Consider the following 19,141-nt stretch of genomic DNA (forward strand, 5'->3'; position numbering starts at 1 on the left):
TCTTAGCTCTTCAGCAGATACAGAGAGGCTGGAATCATTGAGATTTCTTTTCTTTTTCTGTCTTGGTCTTGAAAAAAGTATAACCTTATATTATTCAGTTGTAAACCAAATGATTTATGGGTAAATGTAAACACAGTTTTGTTAAAAAAAAAAAAAACCCTATATTTTGCTTAAAACCCAAATTGGAATTATCTTCTAGTCCCATGACATAGCTGACATTTAAAGACAGAAATATAATTTATTTGAGTTAAGTAGATAGTATTTTTTTAGTTAATATCCTCGTAAAACTGTTCAGATGAAAACAGTGTCTTCTTGCCTTTCAGATTTGATTACTGGTCAAGAATTACCCTTAAGTGAAATACCAAACTATCAGGCAAGATTAAAATTCCAACTTTACATGGTTGGGTTTGGGAATATTTAAGACAAAATGTAAATTTTAATTGAGAAGTTTCATTTTGGGGATTAACTGAAAAAATTGATGGAATGTTTATTATGTTAAAAATGAAGTTTTGGCTACATTACTCAATATGGTCTCGTTCTCCTTTATTAAAAAAAAAACTGCCCTGTAAGTTTGACTATGCAAACTCATAGGTATAAACAAAATAGTAAAATACTATTAATAAGTATAATACTTATTAATTTTAGTTTATGCATACTTAAAATCAAATTATCTAAAAATATATTAACTTAGAAGTACTGCTTTTATCCGTTCTCACTCTACCTAAAACAATATTATTCAAACTCTGCATCTTTGATGTCAGTGTCTCTGGCCCCACTAAATCCACTGTTTGGATTTGCTTCAAATCTCTCTTTTTTAAAAACGGCTTTACGGAGGAATAAATACATGCCATAAACTTCAGCTGATCTAAGTTTTAGGAAATTAACAAAGTTGTTCAACCATCGCAATTCAACTTTCGAACATTTCTATCACCACAGAAACATCCTTGTGCCCATCTGCAGTTACCGCCTGCCCCAGCTAACCATTAATCTACTTCATTTTTATAGATTTGCCTTTTCAGGATATTTCATTTAAAAGGAATCATACAAGATATGGTCTTCTGCATGTGGGCTGTTTTTGCATGTGGCAAATTGAATCATGAATTATTACTTCATTCCTTCTTATGACTGAACCATTATAAAAATTATACTATTTTGTTTATCTAGTCACCACTTAATGGATATTCAATTTGTTACCCCTTTGACTATTATGAATGCTTCCATGAATAATTGTATACAAGTTAGTGTGGACATAGCAGAGCTACTTTTGATAAATAGTTTCTAGAGCATTTCTTCTTCATTTTTATCAAGATGAAATGTTTGGTGTTTAAGAACTATTTATGATACAATTATTGCATATTTTATTTTGAGCTAAAGTATCAATTTGCATAGCATTAGGACAGGATTGTTTGGTTCTCATTCATCCAGTAGGTGGGTATCTGTGAACTCATGAGTAAGCACTTATTATGATGTTTTTTAAAAGTTTCCTTAAAGGTTGCTTATAGTAATATCCAGCATTTGTAAATGTAGCCTCATATCTTCTTTTCAATATCAATTAATAAATGTCTGAAATTAAAAAAAAAGATTTCAAATGTTAAAAGCAGTGTTAGAAAAGTCCCTATTTAGCTAGATCTTAGAAAAATGCAGTAAACCTCATCTCCTTTATTTATGACAAATACAGCAACTATCTTTTGACCATAAGCAAATGACCTAAACTTTTTCAGAAGGCCCCTATTATTATTAAGCCACTGGACCCAATTTTTATAGAAATATAAAAACTTATTTTAGGGCGAGCCACGGTGACTCAGCAGGCCTGCCATGATGGAGACCTGGTTTTGAGTCCTGATGCCTGCCCATGCCAAAAAAAAGAAAACTTAATAAGTCACTATGGTAAAGGTTTCTGTTATTCATAGCTAAGTGTAATCCTGACATGGTTATTTTGTGAAAATGAGATCAAAGGGGTGGAAGTATTTATGTTAGTGCAAGAAATCAGTGAATACTTACTGAATTGCCTATTGTATGTTGAGAATTTTAAAAGTGCAAATACGGAAGAGAAATAGAGACTGATTCCTTGTCTTCAACAGTTAATGATAAACACAAATAAAAATTCATAATCTAATTTAGTACTAACAAATTACAGAAGGGCTGAAGGGATTTAGAACAAAAGAATAAACAAAAATGTATTTGATTGAAATTAGGCAAGTAAAGGCATTGAGCTAGTTTTTGTTCAGTAAAGTGATATGAATTGGTAGAATGATGAAAGAATATAGGCCATTAGATAGTAGATATATAAATAAAAAATAAGAATGAGGGAGTTTTCTTGGTTAGAGCAAAAAGTCTGAGAATAATGAAAGAAAGGCTATAAAGAAGGAAGAGAAGATGTATAGGAAGCCATATCACTTAGGCTTTATTTATATAGTTAAATTTATATAGGTAATACAGAATCAGTGTAGATATTTGTAGAAAGCCATACGATGGAATATTATTTGGATTTTTTTGTTTTGCATGGGCAGGCACTGGGAATCGAACCCAGGTCTCTGGCATGGAAGGCGAAAACTTTACCTGCTGAGCCACTGTGGCCCACCCTGGGTAATTTAATCTTTGCATAAATTAAAGACCAGGTCCAGCTGGGTGTTTCCTGCAGCTGGCCTAGAATAAACTGAAAGAGATGAAAGTGAAAGCAATAATTTTTTAGAAGAAGGAATCTATAGGACTTGGGGTTACTGAGTAAGGAAAGATGAAGGAAAGAAATTTTAAAAGTACATTGAATTACAAGTCTGATAAATTGAGAATGTCCAGAAAGAAATGACAAGTTTGGTTTTAAACAGGCAGTATAAAAGATGACTTAGGGAAAAAACTTCTGAGGAATAGGTTACTTGCTTGTCTTATTAGTTACTGAATGCTATCTTAAAAAGATGCAGATTTTAAAAAAATAAATAGTAAAACCCTTCCCTTTATCTTTGGTAAACACCCTGAAGTATGTTATACTTTTTTTTTTTTAACATTTTTATTCAGTAGTATAACATATAAACAAAGCAAAGAAATAAAAAAGCAATAATTTTCAAAGCACTCTTCAATAAGTGGTTACAGGACAGATCCCAGAGTTTGTCATGGGCTACCATATGATCTGTTCATATTTTTCCTTCTAGCTGCTCCAGAATATAGGAGGCTAGAGGGCTTAAATACTTTATCATTGCAATCAACTTTTTTTTTGTGATTATGTGAAAAATAACATATATACAAAAAAGCTATAAATTTCAAAGCACAGCAGCACAATTAGTTGTAGAAGATATTTCAGACTTTGACATGAGTTACAATTTCACAATTTTAGGTTTTTACTTCTAGCTGCTCTAAAATGCTGGAGACTAAAGGAGATATCAATTTAATGAGTCAGCATTCATAGTCATTTGTTAAGTCCTATCTTCTATGTATAATTCCACCATCACCTTTGATCTTTCCATACCTCTCTTTAGGGATGTTTGGGCTATGGCAATATCAAATTTTTGATACTGGAAGGGTCTGTCACTAATATGGGGTAGGGAGATGGAACTAGCTGATGTTCTGGAGAGGCTGGGGTAGGTTTCAGGACTTATCTGGACCAGGGACCAGGGATCTGGAGGTTGTATGTTTCTGAAAAATTTCTCTAGTGCATGGAACACTTGTGGGATCATATGTATTGCTGTAGCTGTTCTTTAGGATTGGCTGGAATGGTCCTGATTGGGGGTTGGTAGGTTATGATAGGTAGCAAGGTCTACCTGAAGCTTGCATAAAAACAACCTTCAGTGTGGCCTCTCGACTCTATTTGAACTTTCTCTGCCCCTGATACTTTATTAATTACACTTCTTTTCCCCTTTTTGATTAGGATGGAATTGTTGATCCCATAGTGCCAGGTCTGAAGTCATCACTGGAGTCATCTCCCTCATCACCAGGGATGCTTTCACTCCTGGATGTCATGTCCCACGTAAGGGGGAGGGCAATGATTTCACTTGCAGAGTTGGGCTTAGACTGATGCCACTGTCTGAGCAACAACAGAGGTCCTCCAGAAGTAACTCTTAGGCATGCCTATAGGTAGTCTAAGCTTCTCTGCTATTTACATAAGCTTCACAGAGTAAGCCTCATGATCGAGTGCATAGTCTATTGATTTGGGTGTCACTAAAATTTGACATAGTATTAGGGGATTCCTTGATGATAAGGTTTAATAGTTCCATAGTCTTTCTCCCCTCCCTTAGGAGACGTTGCCAATACTTTTTTATTATCTGCTTAATATACTCTAGGATGTTTCCAGGCATTACAATAATCTATACAGGATTAAAGGACCTTTTTTTAAATTCTGTGCTTCCTGTATTTCAGTTGTTCAAATGAGCTATACAGATAGGTTGAATTAGATTATGCACTACAGAAAATTTCAGTTCCAGATCAAATAAACCTTTCTTCCATTGGTCTCAAAGAGTGTGTGTGGGTCTAAAATATAGATAGTGTCTTCCTTACCCCTGTGTTCTGAATTACTTTAACCCCAACTTGTTCAGCTTCGTTCTTATCTCTAAATATCAGGTTACATATATAAAACAGCCTCTCAAAATCCAGAATTAATAATCACCACTTCAGACTTTATGTGTCTGCTCTAAAAGCTTACAATCTAGGCCCCTGTTTTCTTATAAGCATTTTCTAAAGGTGACCATGCCATTGTTGTTTTTTATTTCTGGCTTATTTTTTTCTCACCGAATGTCCCACATGTTCATTCACATCATTGCATGCCTCATGACATTGTTCCTTTTTGTAGCAGCACAACCTTCATTCATAAGTATACACCATCGCTCACCAATCTATTGTTTCATCAATGCATCCTTCAGCCACCTGCATTCATTGGGCCTCATGTAGAAGGCCCAAAGTCCACAGTCCATCAACATTCTCAATTTTAGATAATTTCATTGTTCCCAAGAGAAAGAAAACCAATAAACACACTTGTCCCTCACCCCATTATTTACCTCTGCTATTGCTGTGGTAGTGCTGATGGTTTCCTTGTGAACATAGCTCATAGCACACAGTAGCAGTTTCCCCCCCTACCCTGGACTTAAATACTCTTTATACGAGAATTATATACTACTTTTGAAGTAATTCTTAAGAGAACTCATTCATACTTCTAGTGTGAATCCATGGGACAAGTAGGTCTATACAACCCCTTTCAATCTTGTTCACCTTGAATATGGTAATATCACTTCTAGCCCCAGTAGAGAATCATGTTTTCTCCCATCTATTCCCTTATATTGGAATTCAACCTCATTAGCTAACGGTTCACCCATCTCTAGTTTCTATGTATCTCTAAGTCCCCTATATTCTGTATTATACGCCTCTGATTATACCTTTTTGCTGGTCATAAAAGTAGAATCGTACACTATCCTTTTGTGTCTGGCTAATTTTTTCAGCATTATGTTTTCAAGGCTCATCCATCTTGTCGTGTTCAGGACGTCATTTTATTTTACTGCTGCATAATCCATATGTATATGCCACATTTTGTTGATCCACTTGTCTGTTGATGGACATTTGGTCTTGTCCCATCTTTTGGCGATTGTGAATAATGCTGCTATGAACATCGGTGTGCAAATGTCTGTTTGTGCCCTTGCTTTCAGCTTTTCTGGTTATATACCAAGTAGTGCTATTGCTGGGTCATAGGTATTTAGTTTCCTAAGGAACCACCAAACAGTCTTCCAATAGTGGCTGCACCATTATATATTCCCACCAGCAGTGCATAAGTGTCCCAGTTTCTCCACATCTTCTTCAACATTTATAGTTTCCTGTTTGTTTAATAGCAGCCATTCTTATAGGTGTGAGGTGGTATCTCATTGTAGTCTTGTTCTGCATTTCCCTTTCCCTTATAGCCAGTGAAAATGAGCATGTCTTCGTGTGCTTTTGAGCCATCTGTATTTGCTCTTCAGAAAAATGTCTATTCATATCTTTAGCCCTTTCTTTTTTACATGGGCAGGCACCAGGAAACGAACCCGGGTCCTCGGGCATGGCAGGCAAGTATTCTTACCTGCTGAGCCACCGTGGCCCTCTTTAGCCCATTTTATGATTGAGTTGTTTGTTCTTTTGTTGTTGAGTTGTATGATTTCTTTGTATATACAAGGAATCAAACCTTTGTCTGATATGTGATTTCCAAATATTTTCTCCCTTTGAGTTGGCTGCCTCTTAAGTCTTTTGAGGTGCAGAAGCATTTGATTTTGAGGAGCTCCTATTTGTCTATTTTTTTCTTTTGTTGGTTGTGCTTTGGGTGTAAAGTTTAGGAAGCTTCCTCCTATTACTAGGTCTTGAAGATGTCTTCTTACATTTTTTTCTAAAAGCTTTATGGTGCTAGTTCTTATATTTAGGTGTTTGATCCACTTTGAGTTCACTTTTGGGTAGGGTGTAAGATAGGGGTCTTCTTTCATTCTCTTGACTATTGATATCCAGTTCTTCCATGTGCAATTATTGAAAAGACTATTTTGTCCCAGTCCAGAGGATTTGGGGGCTTTGTCAAAAATCAGTTGACCATAGATTTGGTGTTCTATTTCTGCACTCTCGATTCGATTCCATTTGTCAATGCTTCTGTCTTTATGCCAGTCAAAATGCTCCTGTCTTTTAACCACTGTGGCTTTATAATAGGTTTTAAAGCCAGGAAGTGTTAATCCTCCCACTTCGTTCTTCTTTTTTAGGATGCATTCAGCTATTCAGGGTCTCTTTCCCTTCCAGATGAATTTGGTAGTTGGCTTTTCCAAATCTTTAAAATAGGTTGTTGGAATTTTGATTGGTACTCCCCTATGTTTTGCTCCATGATTTTTATAGTTATGGTTCTTACATGAACCACTTTGTGTTAATTTTTTATATGGTTTGAGCTATGCATCTACTTTCATTCTTTTGCCTTTGGATATCCAGTTTTCCTAGCACCTTTTGTTGAAGTGGCTGTTCTTGACCCATCAAATGAACTTGGCACCATTGTCAAAAATCAATTGCCCATAGACATGAAAGTTTATTTCTTAACTCTGAATTCTATTACATTGGTCTATATGCCTCTCCTTATGAAAGTACCACAGTGGTTTTGTTACTAAAGCTTTGCATTAAGTTTTAAAATCAAGAAATTTTTTTCTTGTCTTTTAAGAGGCCTCTTACACTTCCATATGAATTTTTATAAAGGCAGTTTTATTGAGATAAATCCACATGCCATATAACCTATCAACATTGTCATGTGCAATCACTGACTTCTAGTGTATTCATGGAGTTGTGCATTCATCACAACAATCAATTCTAGAACATTTTCATCCTGAGGAAGGTTCACTATGTTACATAGTCACATGTTTCATCCTCTGGCTTTCCATCTAGTGACACACATAACCTTGAACTTTCCCTTTTAACCACAAACACACCCACATATCATTGCTGTTAGTTATACTCACTATTATATCCTCCTATCACCTCCATCCATTTCCAAATATTTACAATCTATATAAATTAAGTATCAGCTCCCCATTCTCTGCCCTCATTTACCTTCTAACTAACTTCATGGTTAGTATCTATGTCCTAGATACTAACACCATGAGTTTGTCTGTTGTATTTAGCTCATATTAGTGAAGTCACACAATATTTTTCCTTGTATGTCTGACTTATTTCACTTAATGTGGTATCCTTAAGTTCATCCATGTAGTCACATGCATCATGATTTCATTTCTTCTTATAGCTTCATAATATACCATTGCATGTATACCACATTTTCTTTATCCATTCATTGGTTGGTGAACTTTTGGGTTGTTTCCATATTTTGGCATTTGTAAACCATATCACTATGAACATCGATATGCAAATGCCTGCTTACATACCTGCTATCAGTTCTTATGAGTTCATTCCCAGTAGTGGGATTGCTGGATCAGGTGGCAGTTCTATGTTTAGCTTCCTAAAGAACTGCCAAACTATCTTCCACAGTGACTGCACCATTCCATACTCCCACCAACCATGAATAAGTGTTCCTATTTTTCCACATCCTCTCCAACACTTCAAGTTTTCTGGTTTTTAATAATGGCCATTCCAGAAGATGGGAAAAAATACCTCATTGTAGTTTTAATTTGCAGTTCCCTAATAGTGATATTGAAATCACTTTTCGTATGCTTTTTAGCCATTTGTATGTCTTCTTTGGAAAAATGTCTATTCATATCTTTTGTCCATTTTTAAATTGCCTTCTTTGTTTTTTTATCGTTCTGAAGTAGGATCTCTTTATGTATCCTGGATATTAAACCCTTATTGGATATGTGGTTTCCAAATGTTTTCTCCAATTGATAGACTACCTTTTCATTCTTTTGACAAAGTCCTTTGAGACACAAATGCAGTCAGTTTTGAGGAGGTACCATTTATCTATTTTTTCTTTCATTGCTTGAGCTTTGGATGTAAGGTTTGAGAAATCATCCTCTACCACAGTATCTTGACGATGTCTCTATGTTTTTTCTAGAAGTTTTATAATCCTGGCTCTTATATTTAGGTCTTTGATTCATTTTGAGTTTTTTTTTTTATAAGGTATAAGACAGGGGTCCTCTTTCATTCTTTTGGATGTGGATATCCAGTTCTCCCAGCATCATTTGTCGAAGACAAATGAACCCACCGCTGTTCCAGTTGGGTGGGTTTGGCAGCCTTGTTAAAGAGCAATTAATGTGAGGGTCTATTTCTGAACTCTCAATTTGATTCCATTGGTCAATTTATCTGTGTTTATGTCAATACTATGCTTTTACTGTTTTTTTTTTTTTACTGAAACTTTGTAATTTGCTGTGAAGTCAGGAAGTGAGACTCCTACAGCTTCATTTTTCTTTTTCAAGATGTTTTTGGCTATTCAAGGTCCCTTACCCTTCCAAATAAATTTGGTAACTTGCTTTTCCAATTCTGTAAAGTAAGCTGTTGGAATTTTGTTTGGTATTGCACTGAATTGTAGATCAATTTGGGTAGAATTGACATCTTAACAATGTTTAGTCTTCCAACCCATGAATGAGGAATGTCATTCCATTTATTTAAGTCTTCTTTGATTTCTTTTAGTAATGATTTGTAGTTTTCTTAATAAACGTCCTTTACATCCTTGGTTAAGTTTATTCCTAAGTATTTGATTCTTTTAGTTGCTATTGTAAATAGAATTTTCTTTTCCTGATTTCCTCCTCAGATTTCTCATTCCTGGTGTATAAAAACGCTACTGATTTTTGAATGTTTAATCTTATATCCTGCAACTTTGCTGAACTAATTTATTAGGACTAGTAGCTTTGTTGTAGATTTTTTCAGGACTTTCTATGTATAGATCATATCATCTGCAAATAGTGAAAGTTTTACTTCTTCTTTTCCAATTTGGATGCATTTTATTTCTCTTACTAATTTCTCTAGCTAGAACTTCTAGTGCAGTGTTGAATAGCAATGGTGACAGTTGGTATTCTTAGCCTCTTCCCAATCTAATGGGAAAGATTTCAGTCTTTCACCATTAAGTATGATGTTACCTGTAAGTTTTTCATACATGACTTTTATAATGTTGAGAAAGTTCCCTTCTATTTCTATCTTTTGAAATCTTTTATCAAAAAAAGGATGCAGGATTTTGTCAAATGCCTTTTCTATGTCATTTGAAATGATCATGTGGTGGTTCTTTGAATTGCTAAATGTGGTGTATTACACTGACTGATTTTCTTGTATTGAACTACTCCTGCATACCTAGGATAAAGCCCACTTTTGATCATGGTGTATAATTCTTTTAATGTGCACTAAGATTAGATTTGCAAGTAATTTGTTGAGAATGTTTGCATCTATATTCATTAGAGAAATTGATCTGTAATTTTCCTTTCTTGTATTATCTTCATCTGGTTTTGATATGAGTGTGAAGTCGGCTTCATAGAATGAGTTAGGTAGCATTCCCTCCTCCTCAATTTTCTGGGAGAGTTTGAGCAAGATTGGTATTAATTATTCTTGGAATGATTGGTAGAATTCACCTGTGTAGCCATCTGGTCTTGGGTTTGTCTTTATTAGGAGGTTTTGAATGATCATGTAAATCTCTTTCCTTGTAATTTATTTGTTGAGATCTTCTATTTCTTCTCCAGACAGTGTGGGTTGTTTGTGTGTTTCTAAAAAAATTTATTTTATCTTTTAGTTGCTATTATAAATGGAATTGTTTCCTTGTTTTTTTTCAGATTGTTCTTTGTTGGTATACAAAAGCACCACTGATTTTTGCGTATTGATCTTGTACCCCTCCACTTTGCTGAATTCACTCATTAGCTCTTTCTTTTTCTCTTAATGTGGTATATTCCAGTGACTGATTTTCATATGTTGACCCACCCTTGCATTCCTGGTCATGGTATATAATCCCATTAATGTGCTATTGCATTTGATTTGGTAGTATTTTGTTGAGAACTTTTGCATTGATTTCATAAGGAATATTGGCCTGTAATTTTTTCATGATATCTTTATCTGACTTTGGTATAATAGGCGCATAGAATGAGTTAGGAAGTCGTTCCTCCTCTTCAAACTTTGGAAGAGTTCGAGCAGGATTGATGTTAATTCTTCTTGGAAGGTTTGGTAAAATTCACCAAACCTTCCAAGCCATTTGGTCCTGGATTTTTCTTTGTTGGGAGGTTTTTGAATACTGATTCATTCTCTTTACTAGTTATTGGTCTGTTGAGGTCTTCTCTTAATCCTTGAGTCAATTTAGATAATTTGTGTGTTTCTAGGAATTTGACCGTTCATCTAGTTTATCTCATTTGTTGCATACAATAATTCATAATATCCTTTTTATTTCTATTAGATCAGTAGTGATACCACCACCCCACTTTCATTTCTGATTTTAGTTACTTGAGCCATCTGACTTTTTCTTTGTCAGTCTAGCTAACGGTTTGTCAATTTTATTGGTCTTTTCAAGAACCAACTTTTGGTTACATTACTTCTCTCTATTGATTTTCTAGTCTCTATTTCATTTTTCTCTACATTAATTTTTATTATTTCCTTCCTCCTGTCACTGTAGGTTTACTTTGCTCTTCTTTTTCTAGTCCCTCCAGCTGTGAGGTTAGGTTACTGATTTGAGATCTTTTTTCTTTTTTAATGTAAGCATTTACAACTGTAAATTTCCTTCTGAGCAATTCCTTTGCTGCATTTCCAAATTTTAGTTTACCTCTTGTTTTCATCCGTTTCAAGATATTTCCTAATTTCCTTTGTGATTTCTTCTTTGACCCATTGATTGTTTAAGAGTGTACTATTTATTTTCCACATATTTGCAAATGTTCCAGTTCTCCTGTTATTGATTTCTAGCTTCATTCCATTGTGGTTGCAGAAGATATTTAGCATGATTTCAATCTTTTAACATTTTTGAGACCTAACATATGGGCTACCTAGAGAATGAGCCATATGTACCTGAGAAGAATGTGCATTCTTCTGTTGTTGGATAAAGAGTTTTCTATATTGAGTTAGGTCTAGTTCATTTATAATTTTGTTCAAGTTTTCCATCTCCTTATTGATTTTCTGTTTAGATGTTCTGTCTTACTCCCATTTTTTTTTTTTTTTTTTAGCACTGGTACATGAAAAGAGAAGGAAGGCTCAGCATTTGGAAAGACCAATGTTCCTTTGACATCTACTTATGCCTGACATTCTGATTCCTTGCATATACTGTCTCTTTTATCCTTACAATAACAATATTAAAAATAGCTAACAATTATTGAGTGCTTTCTTTGTGCCAGTTGTTATGATAAATGTTCTTTATGTACTATCTTATTTACTCCTTAGAACAATTCTTTAAAACAGGTGTTATCATTACCCCCTTTTTAGAGTTGAGAAAACAGGTTAGCTAATTTGACTAAGTCATACAGTCACTAAATCACTAATACTTATCTGAGTAACTCTGAAGTAGCTTTCCTCTCTTTGTGTCTCTCTATATTTACCAATATAGATTAGATTATATAGATAGATAGATATACATATGCTCTATATCATATCACCTAATTCTAGATACCACATAGCAATAATTTAACATTGAGTATGAGAAATATTCATGTGGTTCTTATGAACTGTAGGATTTAGGTGATTCCTATATACAAACAGTGGATAAGACGAGAAATACAGGGGATGGTTGAAGAGTCAAAGGAAAGTTGGGTGTTCAGAATAGAGGAGCAGTTTAAGGGCAGAATACTTGTTAGAATAAGTTGCCTGGGGCTGTGTAGGATACCTATTAATGTCGATGGTATGTGTGGATAAGTTAGGTATGTGGCCTCTAGTTTTATTTTTTCTGTCATACCAAAGACTATTAAAAGAACAACATTGTCCTAGGAGTCTCACCTTTGACCTAATCAAATAAAAGCTTCCCTCTCACATCACTATTGTTAAGAAAGAATAGATGGTACAGGATCAGTACACAAAAATAAAGATATATCAAAAGTGGGCCAGGCTATATTGTTCCCCATTTCTTTACAGATAAACTGGTAGCATTTCAGGAAAAATAAAAGATCAAAATGAGAAAGGAATAGAGGGATAGAGAGACAGAAGGGAGGAAAGATAGATTCAATACAGAGAAACACATCCAACTATTTTGCCCTCTGTGACTTCTTAGAGAATAAGATGCTTGCATGACTATCTTGTGACTGCAACTTTGGGAAAAAAATCAATGTAATTTATTTTAAATTAAGCTTTCTAAAGAGATGTGGCTCTCTTTTCCCCAGTCTTCCTTACAGAGATTCACATATTTTCAAACTTTATCTTGAACTATTATTGTGGCTTGATACTGAGGCTCTGTTTAACTATTTCACCCTTGTTTAAGAAGTAATTCTGGGCCTGGGGCGTTTAGTTATTGAGAGGCCCTTTGTTGGATTAGCAATAAATCATAAATGAATTACCATTTTAATCTCAATTAAAACACTTTCTTATCTTATTTACCATTGTCACCTATATGTGGTCTAATCTAAATCCTACAATGCTAACACTGTTAATAATAGCATTGGCTCACAGCACCCAGAGGCATGAGTAGGGATGTGAGCAGCTGTTTTCTTTTACCTTCAGAATTTCACAGGTGTCCAGAAACATTGTAAAGATGCAAGAAGGGGCCAACCTAAGGACAAGTGCCCTGGGGTGGCCAATAAATAGCTTTGCTTGCATGAATATTTTGCTGCTTTGTAGTTTAAAAATCAGTAATTAAATTTAAATTAGGTCTGTGGAAAATTGTGCATCTCTATTTTTGAAACTTTCTTAGAAAGATGAAGTATTTCCAGTGCCCTCTTGATGCCAGATTTTTAGCACTCTGTTGTCTGATATCTTGGGCAGTTATCTCAGTGCCTCCTTTCTTCATGTTTCCCATAAAGGATGATAAAAAGGAAAATCTTATTAGGAATCTTTTAGCAGTTCCTTTGAAAGTTTTTAATACAAATTTCTTTTTAAAACTTATTCCATTTTCTATCCACATAACAGAAACGTGAATTCTTCAAATATTTTGTAAAGTACTTTATTGTTTAAAAAGAGCATCTATGCCTATTATTACATTTAGATACTTAAAGCAACCATGTCAGCTAGAAAACGTAGCATGATCCCATAGGATAGATCAAACTGAAATCACAGGTAATTAATGACCCCAGTCTTCTGACTCCTAATTTAGTATTGTTTTCACATTTCATGTTGTTCCATCAAAGGGTTTCATTTTAATATGGATTCATCAGTTTTCATATCTGATACTGTACTTTTGAAACTTTTTGGAATCATTAACGCGTAACTGTTAATCAGCGGGACAATTAGTAGCTGATAAATTTTATGTAGACAGAAAATTTCAAACTAACTTTGTTTCCTCTCTCCATACGTTCTGGGTCTCAGAGTACAGGAACTAGTAAGAATAGAGTAGTTGAAGCCCGTATCACCCACAAAACACTTAACATATTGCCACACATGACAAGCATACAATAAAAGCTAGCTCCAAAGAAAATTTCTTTGTGTATGGAGTTGATTCTTAGTACAGGGTAATAAGATTTAATTAAACACACTCTTCATTAATACATAGGAATGCATGCACTTCAGGTCACTTCTTCCTAAGACTTTGTTACACACTATATAGTCATATGTAGTCCCACAAGAACAGGGTTAGTTCCAATTATGCAATTGCAATGCTTAAAGGTTGTGGACTTAAAAACACCATTGTGTTAATTTTTATTAAAATAAAACATAAGCAGAAGCACCAAATACCTTAGGATCATAAGCAAAATGGGAAACAAAATGGGATTTATACAAATATTTACAGAAAGATTTTGCAAAGAACAGTTACTTAACTACATATTTTAATTATTTGTAGGTAATCTAGAGAAGAGTTAAATAAAAATTCCAACCCCAACTACTCTTCTAAAATGGTCTAAGAACTATAGCAGTGAATTAAAATAACCTGTGATTTTTTTCTAAGAAAAATAAAATACCAGTTATGAGCTATTTCTTTGATCTTTGCCAATTATTTAATACTCCATTCGGTACTTCTGAAAGGTGGAGTATTTGAAATAAAAATTGGGGGGCTCAAATTCCTGATGGGCCAGAATCTTTAATAAACTGACTGAGGCTAGACAGAAGTGGGTGTGAAAGGAGGCTTTCTTTTTTTTTTTTTTTTTTTTTTTTTATACATCATTTAAAGTACATTTTTTATTTTGGAGGAAATTTTTTTTTTTTTTTAATTTTTTAAGTAGTTCCATCACATTTTTTTTATTAATTAAAAAAAGAATTAACAAAACAATTAGAAATCATTCCAATCTACATGTACAATCAGTAATTCTTAATAACATCACATAGTTGCATATTCATCATTTCTTAGTACATTTGCATCGATTTAGAAAAAGAAATAAAAAGACAACAGAATAAGAATTAAAACAATAATAGAAAGAAAAAAAAACAAAAAACAAAAAAAAAAAACCAAAAAAACAAAAACAAAAAACCTATACCTCACATGCAGCTTCATTCAGTGTTTTAACATGATTACTTTACAATTAGGTATTATTGTGCTGTCCATTTTTAAGTTTTTGTATCCAGTCCCGTTGTACAGTCTGTATCCCTTCATCTCCAATTATCCCTTCTCTTTTTTTTTTTTTTTTTAATTAACGGAAAAAAAGAAATTAACCCAACATTTAGAGATCATACCATTCTACACATGCACTCATTAATTCTTAACATCATCACATAGATGCATGATCATCATTTCTTAGTACATTTGCATTGGTTTAGAAGAACTAGCAACATAACCGAAAAAGATATAGAATGTTAATATAGAGAAAAAAATAAAAGTAATAATAGTAAAATCAAAACAAAACAAAACAAAACAAAACAAAAACCTATAGCTCAGATGCAGCTTCATTCAGTGTTTTAACATGATTACTTTACAATTAGGTATTATTGTGCTGTCCATTTTTAAGTTTTTGTATCTAGTCCTGTTGCACAGTCTGTATCCCTTCAGCTTCAATTACCCATTGTCTTACCCTGTTTCTAACTCCTGCTGAACTCTGTTACCAATGACATATTTCAAGTTTATTCTCGAATGTCCGTTCACATCAGTGGGACCATACAGTATTTGTCCTTTAGTTTTTGGCTGGATTCACTCAGCATAATATTCTCTAGGTCCATCCATGTTATTACATGGTTCATAAGTTTATCTTGTCTTAAAGCTGCATAATATTCCATCGTATGTATATACCACAGTTTGTTTAGCCACTCTTCTGTTGATGGAGATTTTGGCTGTTTCCATCTCTTTGCAATTGTAAATAATGCTGCTATAAACATTGGTGTGCAAATGTCCGTTTGTGTCTTTGCCCTTAAGTCCTTTGAGTAGATACCTAGCAATGGTATTGCTGGGTCGTATGGCAATTCTATATTCAGCTTTTTGAGGAACCGCCAAACTGCCTTCCACAGTGGTTGCACCCTTTGACATTCCCACCAACAGTGGATAAGTGTGCCTCTTTCTCCGCATCCTCTCCAGCACTTGTCATTTTCTGTTTTGTTGATAATGGCCATTCTGGTGGGTGTGAGATGATATCTCATTGTGGTTTTGATTTGCATTTCTCTAATGGCCAGGGACATTGAGCATCTCTTCATGTGCCTCTTGGCCATCCGTATTTCCTCTTCTGAGAGGTGTCTGTTCAAGTCTTTTTCCCATTTTGTAATTGGGTTGGCTGTCTTTTTGTTGTTGAGATGAACAATCTCTTTATAAATTCTGGATACTAGACCTTTATCTGATATATCATTTCCAAATATTGTCTCCCATTGTGAAGGCTGTCTTTCTACTTTCTTGATGAAGTTCTTTGATGCACAAAAGTGTTTAATTTTGAGGAGTTCCCATTTATTTATTTCTTTCTTCAGTGCTCTTGCTTTAGGTTTAAGGTCCATAAAACCACCTCCAGTTGTAAGATCCATAAGATATCTCCCTACATTTTCCTCTAACTGTTTTATGGTCTTAGACCTAATGTTTACATCTTTGATCCATTTTGAGTTAACTTTTGTATAGGGTGTGAGAGATGGGTCTTCTTTCATTCTTTTGCATATGGATATCCAGTTCTCTAGGCACCATTTATTGAAGAGACTGTTCTGTCCCAGGTGAGTTGGCTTGACTGCCTTATCAAAGATCAAATGTCCATAGATGAGAGGGTCTATATCTGAGCACTCTATTCGATTCCATTGGTCGATATATCTATCTTTATGCCAATACCATGCTGTTTTGACCACTGTGGCTTCATAATATGCCTTAAAGTCAGGCAGCGCAAGACCTCCAGCTTCGTTTTTTTTCCTCAAGATGTTTTTAGCAATTCGGGGCACCCTGCCCTTCCAGATAAATTTGCTTATTGGTTTTTCTATTTCTGAAAAATAAGTTGTTGGGATTTTGATTGGTATTGCATTGAATCTGTAAATCAATTTAGGTAGGATTGACATCTTAACTATATTTAGTCTTCCAATCCATGAACACGGTATGCCCTTCCATCTATTTAGGTCTTCTGTGATTTCTTTTAGCAGTTTTTTGTAGTTTTCTTTATATAGGTTTTTTGTCTCTTTAGTTAAATTTATTCCTAGGTATTTTATTCTTTTAGTTGCAATTGTAAATGGGATTCGTTTCTTGATTTCCCCCTCAGCTTGTTCATTACTAGTGTATAGAAATGCTACAGATTTTTGAATGTTGATCTTGTAACCTGCTACTTTGCTGTACTCATTTATTAGCTCTAGTAGTTTTGTTGTGGATTTTTCCGGGTTTTCGACGTATAGTATCATATCGTCTGCAAACAGTGATAGTTTTACTTCTTCCTTTCCAATTTTGATGCCTTGTATTTCTTTTTCTTGTCTAATTGCTCTGGCTAGAACCTCCAACACAATGTTGAATAACAGTGGTGATAGTGGACATCCTTGTCTTGTTCCTGATCTTAGGGGGAAAGTTTTCAATTTTTCCCCATTGAGGATGATATTAGCTGTGGGTTTTTCATATATTCCCTCTATCATTTTAAGGAAGTTCCCTTGTATTCCTATCTTTTGAAGTGTTTTCAACAGGAAAGGATGTTGAATCTTGTCGAATGCCTTCTCTGCATCAATTGAGATGATCATGTGATTTTTCTGCTTTGATTTGTTGATATGGTGTATTACATTAATTGATTTTCTTATGTTGAACCATCCTTGCATACCTGGGATGAATCCTACTTGGTCATGATGTATAATTCTTTTCATGTGTTGTTGGATACGATTTGCTAGAATTTTATTGAGGATTTTTGCATCTGTATTCATTAGAGAGATTGGTCTGTAGTTTTCTTTTTTTGTAATATCTTTGCCTGGTTTTGGTATGAGGGTGATGTTGGCTTCATAGAATGAATTAGGTAGTTTTCCCTCCACTTCGATTTTTTTGAAGAGTTTGAAGAGAATTGGTACTAATTCTTTCTGGAACGTTTGGTAGAATTCACATGTGAAGCCATCTGGTCCTGGACTTTTCTTTTTAGGAAGCTTTTGAATGACTAATTCAATTTCTTTACTTGTGATTGGTTTGTTGAGGTCATCTATGTCTTCTTGAGTCAAAGTTGGTTGTTCATGTCTTTCCAGGAACCCGTCCATTTCCTCTAAATTGTTGTATTTATTAGCGTAAAGTTGTTCATAGTATCCTGTTATTACCTCCTTTATTTCTGTGAGGTCAGTAGTTATGTCTCCTCTTCCATTTCTGATCTTATTTATTTGCATCCTCTCTCTTCTTCTTTTTGTCAATCTTGCTAAGGGCCCATCAATCTTATTGATTTTCTCATAGAACCAACTTCTGGCCTTATTGATTTTCTCTATTGTTTTCATGTTTTCAATTTCATTTATTTGTGCTCTAATCTTTGTTATTTCTTTCCTTTTGCTTGCTTTGGGGTTAGCTTGCTGTTCTTTCTCCAGTTCTTCCAAATGGATAGTTAATTCCTGAATTTTTGCCTTTTCTTCTTTTCTGATATAGGCATTTAGAGCAATAAATTTCCCTCTTAGCACTGCCTTTGCTGCGTCCCATAAGTTTTGATATGTTGTGTTTTCATTTTCATTCGCCTCGAGGTATTTGCTAATTTCTCTTGCAATTTCTTCTTTGACCCAGTCGTTGTTTAGGAGTGTGTTGTTGAGCCTCCACGTATTTGTGAATTTTCTGGCACTCTGCCTATTATTGATTTCCAACATCATTCCTTTATGGTCCGAGAAAGTGTTGTGTAAGATTTCAATCTTTTTAAATTTGTTAAGACTTGCTTTGTGACCCAGCATATGGTCTATCTTTGAGAATGATCCATGAGCACTTGAGAAAAAGGTGTATCCTGCTGTTGTGGGATGTAATGTCCTATAAATGTCTATTAAGTCTAGTTCATTTATAGTAATATTCAGATTCTCTATTTCTTTGTTGATCCTCTGTCTAGATGTTCTGTCCCTTGATGAGAGTGGTGAGTTGAAGTCTCCAACTATTATGGTATATGAGTCTATTTCCCTTTTCAGTGTTTGCAGTATATTCCTCACGTATATTGGGGCATTCTGATTCGGTGCGTAAATATTTATGATTGTTATGTCTTCTTGTTTAATTGTTCCTTTTATTAGTATATAGTGTCCTTCTTTGTCTCTTTTAACTGTTTTACATTTGAAGTAAATTAGACTTCCAACAAATTAGTTGGATATTAGTATAGCCACTCCTGCT

General features: G+C 34.4%; 1 protein-coding gene and 1 long non-coding RNA gene across 8 annotated transcripts in view; one reads left to right on the top strand and one right to left on the bottom strand.

Annotated features, from left to right (window-relative positions):
• ANAPC10 (anaphase promoting complex subunit 10) overlaps nucleotides 1-19,141 on the top strand; it is a 218,519-nt gene that overhangs the window by 144,550 nt on the left and 54,828 nt on the right. Inside the window, exon 6 of one of the 4 annotated variants that reach the window (XM_077139919.1) lies at nucleotides 11,538-11,704. The exons of the other annotated variants lie outside the window; for them this stretch is intronic. Coding sequence (XP_076996034.1) covers nucleotides 11,538-11,550 — 13 coding nt within the window. The 3' untranslated portion in view covers nucleotides 11,551-11,704. Of the gene's footprint in view, nucleotides 1-11,537; nucleotides 11,705-19,141 lie in introns of those variants that run through there. 4 annotated transcript variants of the gene reach the window in all.
• Nucleotides 1-19,141, bottom strand: part of LOC143666275 (uncharacterized) — a 144,531-nt gene that overhangs the window by 67,989 nt on the left and 57,401 nt on the right. For 3 of the 4 annotated variants that reach the window (XR_013167503.1, XR_013167500.1, XR_013167501.1), the window contains one exon: nucleotides 1,356-1,563. The exons of the other annotated variant lie outside the window; for it this stretch is intronic. This is a non-coding gene — a long non-coding RNA (uncharacterized LOC143666275). Of the gene's footprint in view, nucleotides 1-1,355; nucleotides 1,564-19,141 lie in introns of those variants that run through there. 4 annotated transcript variants of the gene reach the window in all.

This window comes from Tamandua tetradactyla, chromosome 22, assembly GCF_023851605.1.
Source record: "Tamandua tetradactyla isolate mTamTet1 chromosome 22, mTamTet1.pri, whole genome shotgun sequence".
Taxonomy (NCBI): Eukaryota; Metazoa; Chordata; class Mammalia; order Pilosa; family Myrmecophagidae; genus Tamandua; species Tamandua tetradactyla.